This window comes from Stigmatopora argus, chromosome 8, assembly GCF_051989625.1.
Source record: "Stigmatopora argus isolate UIUO_Sarg chromosome 8, RoL_Sarg_1.0, whole genome shotgun sequence".
In the NCBI taxonomy this organism is placed as follows: Eukaryota; Metazoa; Chordata; class Actinopteri; order Syngnathiformes; family Syngnathidae; genus Stigmatopora; species Stigmatopora argus.
Genome location: NC_135394.1, coordinates 2,225,015 through 2,243,853, shown reverse-complemented (window position 1 = coordinate 2,243,853; position 18,839 = coordinate 2,225,015). Strand labels below are relative to the sequence as shown.

At 41.2% G+C, this 18,839-nt stretch overlaps 1 protein-coding gene across 1 annotated transcript; it reads left to right on the top strand.

The window, feature by feature from the left end:
- Positions 1 to 1,454: 1,454 nt before the first annotated feature.
- meltf (melanotransferrin) lies at positions 1,455 to 13,045 on the top strand. The gene is made up of 16 exons (XM_077608149.1): positions 1,455 to 2,487; positions 3,853 to 4,007; positions 4,255 to 4,354; positions 4,761 to 4,946; positions 5,034 to 5,193; positions 5,460 to 5,527; positions 5,617 to 5,801; positions 6,453 to 6,618; positions 7,607 to 7,752; positions 7,835 to 7,931; positions 8,500 to 8,694; positions 8,780 to 8,933; positions 10,722 to 10,789; positions 10,865 to 11,052; positions 12,067 to 12,259; positions 12,364 to 13,045. The coding sequence occupies exons 1-16, from the start codon at positions 2,445 to 2,447 to the stop codon at positions 12,423 to 12,425; spliced, it is 2,166 nt and encodes a 721-aa protein (XP_077464275.1). The 5' UTR covers positions 1,455 to 2,444; the 3' UTR covers positions 12,426 to 13,045.
- The last annotated feature ends 5,794 nt before the right edge of the window (positions 13,046 to 18,839 follow it).

Below are 18,839 nucleotides of genomic sequence, written 5' to 3'. Positions count from 1 at the left end.
AACATGCATAGTAGGCTGATAGGACACTCCTAAAGAGTGGATGTTATGGAAAAGATTTGAGAAGCACTGGATGAACAGTGCCTTGAGCTATAAATGACAAAAGGCTACGAGCTAGTAATTCAACAACTGCAGTTGATTGGGAATGTATTAAAAAACTGGTTGGTATATTCAGTCGAGAGGTGTTATATGTATACTGTAACAATAGCAGCCACCTGATGGTGCAGTGGTACATCTGCCTGAATTTGGTTCAGGCATTGTGGGATTTATTCCAGTGTGTCGCAATGTAATTGTGAATGCAAGTGGTTGTCTGCCTCATTTTCTGAACCGCTTTATCCTCATTAGGGCCACGGGGGTGCTGGAGCCAATCCCAGGTGTCTCTGTGCTGCCAGAGGCGTTGACAGAATAAGGTTTTGTTAAAATGTGTGAAACCTGCAAATTTCACTGAGCCATAATTGGCTGAGGTTGACCTGTTAACCGAAGGCGGCCCGGTGGCGGGAGTGGTTAGCGTGTCGGCCTCACAGCTCTAGGGTCCTGGGTTCAAATCCACGTCATGTCCATCTGTGTGGAGTTTGTATGTTCTCCCCGGGCCTATGTCCATCTGTGTGGAGTTTGTATGTTCTCCCTGGACCTGCGTGGGTTTCCTCCGGGTACTCCGGTTTCTTCCCACATTCCAAAAACATGCATGGTAGGCTGATGGGACACTCTAAATTGCCCCTAGGTATGGGTGTGAGTGTGCATGGTTGTCCATTCCCTTGTGCCTTGCAATCGGTTGGCCACCGATTCAGGGTGTCCCCCGCCTCTAGCCCGGAAACAGCTGGGATTGAGTCCAGCACCCCCCTCGACTCTAATGAGGATAAAGTGGTTCTGAGAATGAGATGAGATGAGACCTGTTAACCAAATGCTCCAATGTGCCACCTTTGGTCAAGTCAAATCAGTTTTTATGTTAACATTGAAAAGTGTGGAGTCTAATGTTCAGACATGCACACTAAGATCAGGTAGGTCAAAGTAGTTCAGATATGTATACTATATATGGAACTAGTATTTTTTTTACAGAGAGGTAATTTCATGAGAGCCTGCAAAGTTTACACATTTACTGTATACAGGTACAGTATATCTCAATCTTAGTTTAGCTCACAAAATGTTATTTTCAAAGGTGCATATTTTAACATGCTGTACAATCTCTTTCACATGATAGAATGATCCCAAATCAGATGATTCTCAAGTCAGCTGATGTCATGTTACCTGTAAATGACTCATGTATTTCCACTCGGCTCAACTGAGATTTACTGTTTATTGCAGCAATGAATTGTGCTGTACAAACTATCTCTGGTACATATCTGCAATAAAGTTACAGGCATCTAGTTTACAGGACTATGTAAAACCGATTCCCTTAGGCGGGGCGGGTGGTGAGGGGGGAGGGCGGGCATTGTTATATCAGTATTCAAATTATTTCCTTTTTATCTACTGTTCAACAATAATTGGTTCGCAAAGGTCAGTGGTTTAATACTAGTACACTACTAATGACCTTAACAAATAAGTGTCAAAACTAACAAGTTATCTATACACTACGTTTTTTTTTTTTTACTTTTAAATCAACCGTTTACTGAATTCTGTTGGAATGAATTTACTCACTAAATTTAAACATCTGTTATGAATTAAAATGATTATTTTTTTAATGGATGAGGTCAGGTGGTTCTGCATGCCAAGTGAGTCTCACAAGCAAGCCTCACACTTATGGAGTACACAGTAAAATAGATATTTCAAGTTAAGCGCAATCAGCATCAATACTTGACTGCCAGCTTCGACAGAGAATGAGTCACTCGGTAATGTTCCAGCATTTACAACCTGTACGTGTGTCTTGTGTGTTGACCTGAGTGTCCACTAGTGGAAAAGCCCCACAACCACAGATTTGAAAGCTTGTAAAAGACCTCTCTGTTCACACTCTGCTCTGCTGCTAGGTAACTCTGGCATTGGGAGGTGTGTGAACTAACACATTTCCTGGAAGGAATAAAAAGGAAAAAGAATCAAAATCTTTCTCAGACAAGTATATTAAAAACATGAAATTTGGCTCTTACCATCATAAACCATGTCTGTTAATAATGGGCCTATTGTCTTAATTACTCGTGCCTTAATCAAACCTCAACTATTATTGTTGTGTACATTAAAGCCTGCAAATTGAGAGTGAATCAGCACAGAGGTTTCGAGCTACCTCACGCAGTTCACTCTTGAGTCTGTGTACTGCTTTCATAACACTATAGGAATACAACTTGAGCGTTGCAGCCACTCGTGTGTCCCGCCTTTATTACACCAGACCAGAACGCACTGAAGTGAAAGAACCTTCCTGAACTTCTCACTGAGAACTTTGACCCGAGTTTTGAAGATAAAACTCTCACTTGGACTTCAGAGTCAGCAAAGAGAGAAAAGTAGGCTGCGTGATCGTAACCATGTGGACCAAGGCAGGAGTTCTTCTATTCTTTCTTCATGCTGGTGAGGATAATATAAGTGTCTCTTTTTTTTTTTGGGGGGGGGGGGGGGGGGGGGGGGGGGGCTGGGGGGGGGATATTTAATCAAATAAAATATGCATGGCCTTGTTATTAAGAAATAAAAAAACAACTTTACAGAGATGTGAAATTTAGGCAATGAATGAAGATATTAAAGTATGTTTCTCTTACATAATCTGATATAGAATGTTAATAAGGTAGTAAATTGAGATACATTTATAAGTGGCTTGACTGGTGATTCATCTTAAGGTCTTGATGGCATATTTGCATTGTGTTATTGCATGAAGGTTTTTCTTAAAAAGTGAAATGGAGGGGAGGGCTATTCATAATGTCAAGAATGTACATGCAGTTGGAATCAACATTTCTAATTAAATGTTGTCTTTGTAAAACCATACCTGTCAACCTCTGCCGATAACTGCCCTTATAAATGATTATGATTTCCCCTTACAAACCCCCAAAAAACCTTACAAACACCGTACGAGTCGTACGGTGTTTGTAAGGTTTTTTTGGGGTTTGTAAGGGGAATCATAATCATTTATAAGGGCAGTTATCGGCAGAGGTTGACAGGTATGTAAAACTGAAAAGGGTTCTACAATGAGCCTCACAGTGGAAAGTAATAAAATGGAAAATTTCGAGTCACTTTCAGTGGAACAGCAAATAACCGTTATCATAACTAGAAATGTGCAATCTTCTGCATTACAGTTTGAATCTTGAACAAAGAAAATAAGTGTTTTTGAGAAGATTGTGTCATGAGGCATAGGTACCTGATGATGTAGTGGTTCACTCACTTGACTTCAGGTCGGGCAAGCGTGGGGTTGATTCCCGCTTACTGGTGGTATGATTATGAGTGCAAATGGTTGTTTGTCTCTCTGTGTGCCATATGGCTGGTGACCACTCTAGTGTGGTTTGCCTTTCGCCTGAACTCCGCTGGGATAGGCTCCAGCAACCCTTGTGAGGATGCATGGCATGGATGATGACTGAATTAGGCATTATTACCACAGTGTTCGTCTTAGTTAGGAAAGTACTGTAATTAGGTTTAACCTCCTAAGACCCAGACTCTTGCAAGGCATGCATTTTTATTTTCTCTTTCATATTTAGGCTAATTGGGACCTGATGAGTTTAAAAACAAAGAATTATCTTTATACATGATGTCATTTCTGAGAAAAAAATGATGTCCACACGAGGATGCCAGGTGCTAGGAGGTTAAAGGTTCATAGTCTCACCTCAAAAAGTTTCTTCTGAAGCTTGCCATTCTTGAGGAAAAAAATTAACTCTATACATTTTATTCATTTTCTGAAAAATAGTTAGGGTAACTATGTAACTGAACTCTCATCTCAATGTCTCTCCTCAGTGTGTGGCCAGAGCACCATCAGGTGGTGCACAATCTCAGATGCCGAGCAGAAAAAATGTGAGGCCATGGCTCTTGCTTTTGTCCGGGTCTCCATTCGACCTAACCTCAGCTGTGTCCGTGGGACTACAGAGGAGAACTGTGTGGAGAAGCTCCAGGTTAGATCTTAAATCAACTAGGACACACATGAAGTCGTCGCAAAGCGAAAAAGTCGTCAAATCATATGATTAGGAAAACTCTTACGTGAAAGATATGAACAATTTTAAAGAAAAAGCATTATTAATAGTATTAGTTACCAATTATAGTAGTTAATTAAAGGTCTAATGCTAAGTCTTTGTCCATTTATTTTTAATGTTTCTAAAAAATGTCACAGAAGTCTAATATATGTGTTTTTGGTACGTGTAGACAAAAGAGGTGGATGCTTTGTCCATGTTTGGCACCGACATCTACAACCTGGGAAAAAGTGCCTCGTTTAAGATAGCTGGTAGTGAAATAAAGCTAGATGGTAAGTTGTTTATCGTCACCCTTTTTTTAAAAAAAATCCGAAAAATGATGCGGCTGTAGTTCAACAGTTTGATTTCTTTCTCGCAAGCACAAAGGGTGGGATGAAAGGCTGATATTAGGACTGTTTATCAGCAGCATTTTAAAAAGAAAAACATTCAGCTTTCATTGTTCAAAAGATCGATATAACATTCTCACTTGCTCAAAGGGTAAGATGGATATCATGCAATTCAATGAATGGCCTAGTTAATTGATCAAATAAAGCACTTGACTTAGATCAGGTGAAATAGGAAGCCATGCCAACAATCACTTCTTATGATGCACATTTGTCATTCTTTATTGACTTTGAGTGTGTTTTGCTTTTTATATGCTTTCGTGGATCTCACCTATGGTTATACTGTGTATGTCAGGTACCGGGGCCTCTTACTTTGCCGTCGCTGTTGTGAAAAAGGCCAATTCTGGCATCAACATTCACAACTTGGCAGGCAAAAAGAGCTGCCATACTGGGAAAGGCCGAACAGCTGGATGGAACATGCCCATAGGATACTTCATTGACCAGGGCTACATGTCAGTAATGAGCTGTAACTTCGCACAGAGTAGGAATCATTTTTATTGAAACGGTCCTCAGTTGTCGAACCTCAAACGTACCCTGACATTTTTAATGTGTGTGTACGCGTGATCAGGTGTGGCACAGTTTTTCAATGCCAGCTGTGTTCCGGGAGCAAATGAGGAGTCCGGCTATCCTCCATCTTTGTGCCAACTGTGTATTGGTGATGGAAAAGGAAACCACAAATGTGAGGCCAGCATCAATGAACAATATTACAGCTATGAAGGCGCTTTCAGGTAACAGTTATCTAATACTACTATTGCATCTAATAATCTGGTGCGTCTTTATATGAAACACTTTAAGGTGCGCCTTATAGGGCAGAAAATACGGTACAAAAATCACAATATTCCTCGTAAAGTGTAGTATCGGGTTTAATTGGGATCAAATCGAATTGTTTCCTCTGAATCATGATACAAATTATATCGCCAGATATGAGGCAATACGCATCCTAATTCCGGGCTTTTGAAAACTTTTCAACCTCAATTTGGATCGGTTTTATTAGGTGCCTGGCTGAGGGTGAAGGAGACGTGGCCTTTATCAAACACACAACAGTAGAAGAGAATACAGACAGTAAGTATTAGTTAAATTAGTCGCCAACTACAGTGAAGCATAAGGACAAAATATTGAGAGACAATATATGATCTGATCATTTTTTTCAGCTCACGGTCCTGAATGGGCAAAACCTTTGAAGTCAGCAGACTATGAGCTGCTGTGTCGCGATGGCAGAAGAGCTCCTGTCAGTCAGTGGAAGACATGCAATCTGGTCCGCGTACCATTCCGAGGCATTGTGGTTGGCAATCATGTCACTCCATCTGTGGTGTTTAACATGCTCGAAGAGGGACTGGTAGGTCCAAACATCTCACTTATATACACGTAACACCTGAAAACATTCATTCATTCATTTTCCGAACCGTTTATCCTCACAAGGGTCACAAAGGGTGCTGGATCTTATCCCAGCGGAAAATTTATGGTTTGGCAACCGGTGTTGTAGATTATATTATGAATTATTCACAGCAGTTGACTTCACAATCCGGATTATCTCATTTTATCTCATTTTCTGAACCGCTTTATCCTCATTAGGGTCACGGGGGTGCTGGAGCCTATCCCAGCTGTCTCCAGGCCAGAGGCGGGCGACACCCTGAATCGGTGGCCAGCCGATCGCAGGGCACAAGGAGACAAACAACCATTAACACTCACACTCTCACTCATACATAGGGGCAATTTAGAGTGTCCAATCAGCCTACCGTGCATGTTTTTGGAATGTGGGAGGAAACCGGAGTACCCGTAGGAAACCCACCCAGCCCCGGAGAGAACATGCAAACTCCACACAGATGGCCATGACCACGCTAACCACTTGCGCCACCGGGCCGCCCGCAATCCGGATTATAGCTGAGAAATTCAAATGAGCTAACTAACAGATATTGTTTTTGCAATAGTCGTTCATCATGACGTTGGCTATGAGGAAGTAAAATTCATTTGTCCTTCACTTCTACAGGAGAAGTCTGAATTTGGCATGTTTTCCTCCAAACCTTACGGAGAGGGAAACTTACTCTTCTCTGAGTCCTCCGTCATGTTTCAGAGCGCCGAGTACGATGACCCTAAGAAATGGATGGGTCAGCTCTATTATAATGCCATGAGTGCCATGGATTGTAAACTTCCAGGTACCAGTAGCAGTTGTTTGCATTTGCATGCATTTGTCCACATTGAGCAGTAAAATGTGTTGAAGGGAATGAAGCAGTATGGGATGGTGGACTGTGACCACTACAGTTAATAGAAAAAACATATCTGCACATTTTACTGTTATTATGGATTCCTTATAAAAAAAAATAGTACAAGGATAAGAGAGGTGGATTTAGCTTTATCTGCAAAAAAAGCGTTAATGTACCAATACTTAACTTTTATAGCTATATATAGGTTCTACTCGCAATTTCCTTAGTTTTAAATGAATAAAAGTTGTCTTATTATTGGACATACAGGGACTCCCATGGGCACTGTATATATTTTCTCTTCCTTGTAACTTTATTGATCCTTATGATTCGGCTCTGTTTGCCCTCTGTGGAACTCAATGCACTTTGCCAATCTTTTGTCAGATGAAATAAGTCAACAATTCAATTCGATGTTCAGCCGTCGTCAATGTATACCAGCCTCGTCAAAAATCATAGTTTGGAGGCACGGAATGGAATATCCTTCAAAACTCCCATTGCATGAATGTCATATTCAACTTTCCAGCTCCACTTCAAAACCGCAAATTTTTGCTCTTTTGTTAATCATCAATAAAACGATATGTCTCGTGCAAAAAAAAAAAATCTAAAATTTAAGCTTTTAAAGGACTTCTAAAAAGAAAAATAGAAAAAAAAAATTGCAAGCAAATAAATAAATATACAGTGGGACCTATCGTGAACTTGTACCATAAATTTCCCATCATATGGTAGAGTATTTAGATTAGATTAGATTATAGATAACTTTATTCATCCCGTATTCGGGAAATTTCACTGTCACAGTAGCAAGAGGGTGAGAATACAGACACAGTATTTACAATGGATACATTGCAAAAAACAGCTGCTAGCAGCATCTACCTAATTATGTCATATAGATTCATAAAACATTTCCAATGTATACCTAACTGATCACCTTTCAATCATTCAATAGAAAGGTCCTTGCGGTGGTGTGTACTGTCCGCGGGCGAACAGCAGAAATGCGCTATGATGGGTGGTGCCTTTCAAAATAAAGGACTCACTCCAAATGTCAATTGTATATATGGGGACTCTGTGACTGACTGCATGAAGAAAATAAAGGTAAGGTGTTCATTTTGAAAGTCTTATCCACTACTTTATAATCCCAAACTTGTTCTTTAGCTCTTCCTAACTCCTTTTTCAGAATAACGAGGCTGATGCCATTACTCTCGATGGAGGCTATATCTACACAGCTGGCAAGGAGTATGGTTTGGTTCCCGCAACTGGAGAGAGCTATACAGGTACACACAAAAAGATTGTAAGGCACATGGACGCGATATGTATGCCATGACGGTACTCGGACGTTTGGTCGCCCGGGCGTTTGGTCGCCCGGACGTTTGGTCGCCCGGACGTTTGGTCGCCCGGACGTTTGGTCGCCCGGACGTTTGGTCGCCCGGACGTTTGGTCGCCCGGACGTTTGGTCACCCGGACGTTTGGTCGCCCGGACGTTTGACAACATGACAGAGAGTTTACTGTTGAAACCAGCTCTCAAAATTATATTCATGAGAGAGAGTTTAATATCTAAATATCTACTGTTGAAACCAGCTCTCAAAATTATATACGTCCGGGCGACCAAACGTCCGGGCGACCAAACGTCCGGGCGACCAAACGTCCGGGAGACCAAACGTCCGGGCGACCAAACGTCCGGGAGACCAAACGTCCGGGCGACCAAACGTCCGGGCGACCAAACGTCCGGGCGACCAAACGTCCGGGCGACCAAACGTCCGGGCGACCAAACGTCCGGGCGACCAAACGTCCGGGCGACAAATCGTCCGGTCACGGCCATGACTGACAATGTTCTCATGCCAGAGGATCGAGATGGCTCCAGTTATTACGCAGTTGCAGTGGTGAAAAAAAGTAGTGATTCCATCAGAAGCCTTGGTGACCTGAAAGGCCTTCGTTCCTGTCACACTGGATTTGGTCGCACAGCTGGCTGGAATGTTCCTGTATCCACACTGATAGAAAAAGGCCTGATCAGCCCTCAGCGATGTCAAATCGCCCAAGGTCAGAAGAAGGAGTCCTTGGAATAGCTGAAAGAGAAAAAATGTCTTGCTTTAATTTTCCTGTTTGTTCTTCCTACAATACCTAGCTGTGGGTGGGTTCTTCAAGCAGAGTTGTGTACCTGGTGCAAATCAACCCGGTTTTCCTAGCAACCTCTGTGACTTATGCGTGGGAGATGATGCAGGACAAAACAAATGTGAAAAGGCAAAGGACCGGTATGATGGTTACGACGGTGCCTTCAGGTAAGAATATCACACCAAACGTGCTTCTTAAAAGGATACTTGATTCTTTTTCCTACATGTTAATAAATGATAGTTTACGCCAGTGGTTGAACAATTCTGAACCTGGGTTCTCCGAGTTGAATGTGTGTGGGAGGGGGTGTTATTGGGGTCTAATACTAGTATTGTATCATCATTGCATTTCCACACCGCATGACCTGACTGAATTTAGGGTAGGTTAGGGGGGTTGCTAGTGGTGGGTGTTCCAGCCGTGATATGTTCATCCTTGTAGACAAAGGGTGTCAAACTCGGGTTGGTTCGCGGGCCGCGTTAACGTAAACGGCATTTCATGTGGGCCGGACCATTTTAGATCTAATATTTGGATTATTTAAAAAAAAAAATGGATTAAAAGAACTGGATCAAAAGCCCTAAATAGTCTGTTTTTATATATCTAAAACTGTTTATTTGAGCTTTTTTTTCTTAGTCATGGAAAATGTCTTGTTTTTTATTTCAAATGGAAACATATTTTTTTAAAGTGGAAAACGGAAAATATTTGTATATTTATTTTTAGATTTTACAAAATGCTTTTTGAACTCAAAACACAGAAGGAAAAAAATGGATTAAAAAAATTGCAATGATTGTTTTTAAAAAGGGGAAAATCAGGAAATATAATGTACATCTATAATCATTTGAATTAGATCCTAAAACAGAAAGTTGGCACTCATGATTTACTTTCTCGGGCCGCACAAAATGAGGTGGCGGGCCAGATTTGGCCCCCGGACCGGCTCTTTGACACCTGTGTTGTAGGCTAATAAAGCTCTGTGCATCACCAAAAATACTTTTTAGCCTCTCTCCTTGCCGAGTACAGCAGTGTTTCCCCAACCACTGTGTGTTGTGAGCTATGGTCAGGTGTGCCACGGGAAATTGCAAGCAGTCATACAATGTAATATTAAGAGAGAAAAATTAATATGAATATAATGAGATTAAAATTGAACTATTACAAGGTTAAAATCAAACCATGAACGTTAAATCATAGATTATACTATTGCAAGATTCAAATTCTGCAAGTCATTTTGTTGCTTATTTTTCTCTAAAAATGAACCAGAAGTTGTTTGGTTTCTAGGACATCAACCTTTGGCGCCTAAAGTCTGTGTGAGGACAAAAAAAAACTTTTGCGTAATATTAGGAGATTTAAGTAATATTTGGAGAAAAGTCATAAAATTATGCGATTAAAAACATGACATGACTTATTTTTGCATCACTCGAACTGGAAGTTGTTCAGGGTCCGCAGACATCAACTTTTGGTGGCATTAGGTCAATGTGAAAAATTACATTTTGGAATAAATTTGGAGGCTTGTGTGATTCCTGCTGATAAAACTTTGATGAGAATAATTATTGTTAATATAGGCGACATAGTTTTAATTTTAAAGATTTTCAGATGGTGGTGTGCCTTGAGAATTTTTTCACTGGAAAATGTGTGCCACGTCTCAAAAAAAGTTGGGAAACACGACTACCGGCCCAACACAAGCTCTTCATAGTTTACATGGTGGTTTAGTGTTGAACTCATTGTGACTTTGATATGAATCTCTGCTTATTACTTATTACTTGCTTATTCTTACTCCATGTGTATTAGCACAATTTCCACATGCTTGTGTGGGCTCTTGCCTAAGAAAATGTCAAGGTTAATTGAAGACTTGAAATCGTTCACAAGTATGATGAAGCCTAACGATGAAGGGCAGAAGAGAATTTAAAGTTAGAAAATACCTGATTTGGCACACCATATATCCATATAGTACTTATTCTTTCATGCAGGTGTCTGGCAAAAGGAGATGGAGATGTAGCCTTTGTTAAGCATTCAACTGTTTTCAAAAATACTGACGGTAAAAAGAGCCTACATTACATAAATTCAATATTCTTCTTGATTCCTCATATTAACCATTTCTTTGGTTATTCAGGCAACTCTAGTGAATCTTGGGCCACAGATCTACATTCCAAAGACTTCCAGCTGCTCTGTCCCCATAACACCAAAGTTGACGTCAATCAGTATAGATACTGTAATCTGGCTCGCGTCCCCTCCCATGCCGTAATGGTGCGGCCTGATGCCAACATCCACGCGATCTATGGTCTCCTGGACAATGCTCAGGTACTTGGGAATAAATATTATAATGTTTCAGATTCTGATGTGTTTCTGTCAACACGAGCATAATGTACAGGATATACTGTAGTGTAACTCGATAGGACCTGTAACTGTCAGGATTGAGTAATAGGCTTAGCGTAAAGGTTAAAGGTGTTTAGGTTAGTTGGGTGTCTTTGCGTCGAGTTTTCATGTTTTTTAAAGGATTCTCTTTAACTCTACACAAAACCTGGGGTGAAAGTCAGTGTTAATGGCTGCTAATCGTTTCTGTACTCCAACTGTTGTTCCACACTAGGATGGGTTAGTGCTTAGAAGGATAATTATTTAGCCAGTACAAAAGTTTTATTTTAATGGTGAAATTGGTCATTTTATGTTAGAAGTGGGCGGCCCGGTGAATGAGTGGTTAGCGCATCGCCTCACAGCTCTGGGGTCCTGGGTTCAAATCCAGGTCAGTCCACCTGTGTGGAATTTGCATGTTCTCCCTGGGCTTATGTGGGTTTTTTCTGGGTACTCCGGTTTCCTCCCACATTCCAAAAACATGCATGGTAGGCTGTTTGGAAATTCTAAATTGCCCTTAGGTATGAGTGTGTGTGTGTGTGTGTGTGTGGTTGCCTGTCTCCTCGTGCCCTGCGATTGGCTGGTCACCGATTCAGGGTGTCCCCTGCCTCTGGCCTGAAGTCAGCTGGGATAGGCTCCAGCACCCCCGTGATCCAAATGAGGATAAAGCGGTTCAGAAAATGAATGAATATTGAAAGTGAAGACAGCCTCCAGTGGTAAACTTTAGTACTGCAATGTTTCAAAACACTTTTGGGATTCATTTTCAAAGATGGTTGGTGGTCCTTTGGTATAATGGTAATTTTGAAGTATCCCGTATAATCTTATTCATCGAAGTGCAGACATAGCCTAGTTCGGTTGTGATAGTAACTTCCCTGATAAGAGCCATGAAAATGCACTTACTGCTACATTCTCAAATGTTTTGCTTTACCAAACATTTAAAGCTTCACTTTCCTCATTTCTTTGCAGATATACTTTGGCAGTGACACAGGTCCAGAGTTTCGCATGTTTGACTCGCAGGCATACAAGGGAACAGATCTCATCTTCAAAGATTCCACCGTGCGTCTTGTGGGTGTAGGTGACAAAAAGACCTACAAGGAATGGCTGGGCCAGAATTACTTGGACTCCCTGGTCGTTATGGAGTGTAATTCCTCACGTAAAGGTAAAGCGATCCTATAACTTTATAGATTTTTTTTTAATTCAGTGCTGACCGCCTGAAATTGGATCGTTTCGACTGTAATGTGTTGAATTTCCTTTTAATTCTAGTTATTTCCTCGCTGTGGTTGGTTGGCGTCATGCTGCTCAGTTCCATGTGGATGACCATCTAAATGTCAACATGAGTCATTTGTCCCACTCCCTCCTGTTTTCCTGCCCAAAATAATTCCACGAACAGCAAACAAAAGCAAAAACTGACTCACACTACCTATTTGTTCACAGAAGGTGAGCTGCCATATCAGAGCATATGCTGTCACCTGTTGGAGTCTCGGTGGTTGGTCGATCTACTACATTTTTTTCTCCAGCACAGTTTGTTTTTCAGTAATAAACCTCAGAAATCATTTTGGATTTGATCAGAATACCGTTTAAATGGCAGTTAACGCACAAGACGTGAAAAGTGCATCTGGACAAAAATGGCTCTGCCGTGTTGAAAAACGTGTGCATTTTCTCTTTTTTAACGATCGGTAACTCTTGCTTGCTCCTTTTTACGTTTGAAATATCCATAAGATGTATTTTTACATGATGTTCAGATGCCATATCAGTGTATATGTACTGACTCATACTGTTGGAAATCAGTACAATCTAATCTCTGAACAAAGATTTTATTTCAGTGTGAAATTATAAATTGTAACTAATATTTAGTTGCCAGGCCAGTGAGTCTGCACAGGTATTAAAAGCTATTTTTCTATTCGGCTGTGTTATATCTTGTTGGAATAAATTCCTAAGCATTGAAGGGTGGTGTCTTCTTTTATAGGATTCTTGTTCAATGTTCACTCGATCGCCCTTTGATTCACGTCACGATGATTGGGTGTAATAAAGATTTAAGAAAGACACTGGACGTACTGAACAGAACAAAGTGCAGCTTATCACATGAAAAAAGTTCACATGAGTGTTTGGCCAGCAGGTTTGAATTTCCTAAGAAGCCATCTGATTCCAAAACCGCTAACTTAAGCACAATTTTTAGCATACCTGTCAACCTCTGCCACTTTGGGCAATGATTGCAATCCCCCTTATTACACGATAATAAACTATACAAACACTACGTAGCACATTTACTCACATAGGGCACACTTAAAAGTCTATAATTTTCCTCAAAGTGGACGGGGTGTCCAATCAGTCAGTGAGTCTTTTGTATGCACTAAATTCAAGATTTAGTAGATGTCGCTGAAAGCTTGACTGTTTTGGTACATTGCTTGCTGATGCGCTATATTTATATAGTGAAAGGGCGGATGTGACTGACATGCATGCGCATATCATGGTTAGAGCATGATAATATTAGCAATCGGCGATGACATTTTCGTCTGCTACCAGTGACCGAGACGATCTGGATTAATCCCAGTGAAGGACCCGGGGTTCAAATCCAGCTCGGTCCAAATGTGTGGAGTTTGCATGTTGTCCTGAGGCCAGCGTGGTTTTTTTCCAGCTGCTCCGGTTTCCTCCTACATTCCAAAGACATGCATGGTAGGCTGATCGGACACTGGAAAAAAGGTGAGTTGATGTAAAATACTAAATAAAAATGTTACTCAATATTTGGTAAAATTAGTGTACTGACATATACTGTTTTATAGCATCAGGACCACAAAAATCACGACTATTCTAAGTCATCTTCAAAACATGGACATTGAGAAGTTCCACATAATTTCCTTTGTTTGGGGGATGCAGCGCTTTCATCGTGTCCCCGAAATGAAAGTTTACAGTCTATCAAACTTTTTAAGACTTCCCTATTTTTCTTTACCTTTTCGTTGTGACGCTCCGTTTCCCTGCGCCCTTGCTCGCTGAACTCGGGTTTCCTAAAAAGTTTTGGAGAGCACCGTTAGTGTCCGGCAGTGCGTTGGTGTCTCGTTGCTGCTTTGGTTAAACAAGTCAAATTTGCAAATCCAGTGTTGCTCCAAACACCGGTGGCAAAGAACAAGCACTCCCAGCAATACAATTTGCAGTGTTCCTCGCAGCCCGTGAGCCAGGTGTAGCGCTCATAGTTAGCGAACTGAATGTGGCGGACAAACCCTTTGCCCAGTTGTAACAGGCTTGCTAGCTTCGGAGTTGACCGCCTTTTCTTAATGATGTCCATTTTTTTTCTGGAAAAGTCTGTCTGGAAAATGGCTTTGCCAGCAAATCTGCAACCAAATCCATGTGTTTTTATCCGTCAGCCATTGTGGGTTGAATATGTGAGCTCTGGCTGGCTCACTCTGGCTTTGGCCCACCTACACTATCACTAGCCAATCATAGTTGGTCAAAGCGATGACGGAATTTGGAATTATTTAATAAGTATTGATGGACAAAATATAATATGATTCAGATATTTCTTAGGCCAGCAGAGAAGGCCTTGAAGGCCCTGACGGCCCGCCACTGATCGACGCTTATTTTATTCTGCAAGGCCTGCAGAACTGATTGTGAAGGTCTCCAGGTAGAGTTCTGACCCTGGCAACAAATAATGCCTGAAATGTGATTGGTTAAATGCTTCAATATGAAAACACATCTGGAAGCACCGCAACCAGGGGAAAATCAATCAAAATGAAAGGAAGCTGACGGACAATTTGGAATTATTTAAGTATTCATGGACAAAATATAATTAATGTGAATTAAACCATCAGTACAGACGCTCCCCTACTTACGAACATTCAACTTACGAACAACGGTACATACGAACATGTCTGCAAATTGCGTTTAAGTCGAAAAATGTTCGTAAGTCCAATTTTGTATTTTTTTCCGAGTAGTGCTTCTTTCCACCGCTAATACGCCTGGCGCTGTGAGGGCTCAGCTCACCCAGCATCTACCTTCTTCGTTGCAATGCGGAAGTGCGTGAACGTATCTCCAGTGGGCAAAGAACCTTTTTCATTTGTATCATTAAATATCTCGTGCATCCATTATTGAATATGGTTGGTAAAAAGTGAAATGCTTCTATTGAGGGAGTTGCAAGGAAGAGGCAAGCCATTTCATTTGAAACGAGTGGCAATAATAACGAAGCTTGATGCGCGTGAGAGTGGTGAGCGTTTCACGGGCATTGAATCGTTCGACCGTCAGTACCATTTATAAACAGAAAGATCGAGCAGCAGGACCCAAATATTGAACGTTGCACAAAGTTTGCAAATCAATTGAATGATGCCATACAGTGCTACCGCATCATTTATGATGAAAAAAAAAGAAAAGAAAACTGTGCAATCGTCGTTAGATCGCTTCTTTCGGGCAGTTTCTAATACATAAATCTCTCTCTATACAGTACTGTACATATTCTCTCCATTTTATTAAATGTTTTTTTCAGTACAAACCAATGCATGTTACTTATACAAGCCTTAAACATACAAATGCACTTATATAAACCTTCAATATACTTATATAGGCCTTAAACATAAATTATAATACAAAATATAGCACTGAATCAACTTACAAACAAATTCAACTTATGAACAATCGCTCGGAACCTAACTCGTTCGTAAGTAGGGGAGCGTCTGTATACTTTTTTTTAACCTTGCAACCAATTTTCTTTACTTTCGCCCTCATCTCATCTCATTTTCTTAACCACTTTATCCTCACTAGGGTCACAGGGGGTGCTGGAGCCTATCCCAGCTGACTTTTGTTTGGGCCAGAGGTGGCGGACACCCTGAATTGGTGGCCAGTCAATTGCAGGGCACAAGGAGACAAACAACCATTCACCCTCACACTCACACCTAGGGGCAATTTAGTGTCCAATCAGCCTACCATGAATGTCTTTGGAATGTGGAAGGAAACCGGAGTACCTGGAGAAAACCTATGCGGGCCCGCGGAGAACATGCAAACTCCACACAGGTGGACCGACCTGGATTTGAACCCAGACCCCCAATTGTGAGGCTTAAACGCTTTTTCCCTTTTCAAATGAAAACATTCACAGCAATCCAATGAATGTACAAACGTGCACATGAACTTTTTACCAAAATGTTTGTCAATCATAATGAACCGTTGAGCAAAACCACAATTACAATAACTAAACTAATACCTCAACTAAAACGAACTTGACAGTTGATCTTCAATTATTAAAATGGCCATAATATCCTAATCAGGAAGGTCAGTGGAAAATTGACACACCAAACCTCATTTAGAAATATGTTGAGTCAATCTCTTGAGTGAAATACCTCTATAGCAGGGGGTGGGCCAAGTCCAGTCCTCGAGAACCCCTATCCAGTCTGTTTTCCATACAGTAATCCCTCAAATATCGCGGTTTCACTACATCGCAGATTTTTTTCTAGGGGATTTTTTTTTGTTTTTTTTTTAAGTTCATAAAAATGTGAAAATCCACACTGAAACCCACATGACTTCAGTTACACCCACTTGTTTATTTGAATAGTCTTAAAAGTGGACTTGTCTTGGGAGCATGCCCATCCCTCTAACCCGAAAGCCACGGAAGGGTGGACGGAGATGCGTACCAGACTGGTCTGTATTGTCGAAAATATTCTGTCTCTGTGTGTTTTAATTTGTCTTATTGTTCTATGTTGTTTTCACTTTATGTTATTGTCTTGGAGTCAAGTTTGTACCTAGTTATGTCCACTTGAGAATTAAAGAATTTGCAAATAGAAGAAGCCGAGTAATTGTTCATTACAGCACACACAAAAATAGCATTTTCTACAATACAAACACCACTAGTACCGTATTTTCTCGATTATAACACGCAGATTTTTGTTATATAATTAATTCCAATAGATGGGGTGCATGTTATAATCAATAACTAAAATAAATTACAAATTTTCGATCGAAAAAAGCATTGTCAAACTCACTTTGACGCACGGATTTTACGTCATCTCGTGAAGCCGATCGAAAATCGGAAAGCCGAGACCACCACTGCCCCACTCTAGCCTCGTACTCGTCTCAGTTCACCCTCTCTCAGTTCAGTTTTGGACATTGTACAAGCAACATGGCATCAAAACGAGCAAGTTATACCGCAGCGTTCAAAAGAAAAGTCATCAAAGTGGCAGAGGAATTGGGCAACAGAGAAGCTGGAAGAAAATTCGATATTAGTGAAGCTAACATCCGTGGTTGGAAGAAGAAGAAAGACTCATTATTGAAAGAAAAAGCAACAGCAAAAGCATCAGGACGTGGAAGAAAAGCAATGTTCCCAGAGTTAGAGAAAGAACTTCTTAAAACGATTGCTGAGAGAAGAGCTGCAGGGTGTGCCATCAACACAGTCGAGCTGCGTATCCTCGCCCTGAAAATCATGAAAAAAACGAACAAGGATTCCGGCTTCAAATCGTCTGCATGTTGGTGCTATAAGTTTATGCAACGGCACGACCTATCTGTAAGAAAGAGAACGTCAATTGCCCAAAGGATGCCGGAGGACTACGGGAAATTTTAGGTGCGCACTATATTCGATTACTGCGTTTTTCCAGATGTTTTTGGCCCAAAATGACCTGCGTGTTATTTTCGAGTGCGCGTTAAATTCGAGAAAATACGGTACTTTTATATACTTAACATTAAAATGACACTCTTACATCAGTGCCTAAATTTTAGATTGGGCTGGTTGAAACCAGGAAAAATCTATCTGCGTCATCTATGGCCACAGCCATCGATGTAGAGTAGACTAATCAATGATCACACATGGGAAAAGAAACATACAGATGTAATCGTGTTCCAATTTATGTCAGTGCCTCATGACATGAGATTCCCATGTGAATCAAACGTTCCATGGTTTGAGGTCAGTTCGTTTGGCTGAATCATTGTCAACGCTTTTGCACGAATGGGATCTTTCAGATCATGTTCCAATCCAGACCTATTTCTTCACCTGTCGAGATCCTTCTTTCCAGCCATCCTTTACTTCATTGACAAATGTCTCTCGGACTCTCTTGAGCCGCCTGCCGACGTCCTCAACATTCCCGGGAACTCGACCAGTCTCTTCTCGAACCTGCCGAAGCGTCTGGGACCGCAAGACCCGCTGTGAGGCGTCTCTGCCGAATATCTGAGCCTTGGTGATGGTGTAAGCTGTGATCTGCGCGGCCCTGCGGATCGGTCGAGACTCCGCCAACCTCTCGACGACATGGAGTTTGTTGAGCAAGGAGAGCAACATTCGAGACAGCATGGTGACGCCACCTCGAAGTACAGCTGCTCGTTGGTTTAGCCTGGCACTTAGCAATTGAAACTTGACAACCCCCAAGTTAGCCTCGCCCTGTAACAACAACCGCGTTCAACGATAGTTTACACGTAAATCTATTGTTGGGTTTAAGAAATTGTACAAAGGTGACTTACTTAAGTTGCTTAGGGTGTCCGTGACCTCCTGCTTACGTCACAAGCAAAGCGACGAATGCGTCCGTGTTTTCTTCTTCTAATGCACATCAGCAGGCCAAACGTGTGCACAGGAAAACAGCCCCCTCTCCTGTTCAATGTCCGGCTTTACATATTTACTAAATGATTTACATTTAATGCTAGATTGCTTCTATCGAGGTCTCTCGATAGAAATAAAATGATAAAACATGAAGCGTGTACGTTGCGCAATTTTCAACCAAATTTCGAACATTTTGGGTTGATGAAAGATGAAAAACATGGCGTTTCAATAATTTGTGTGAAAA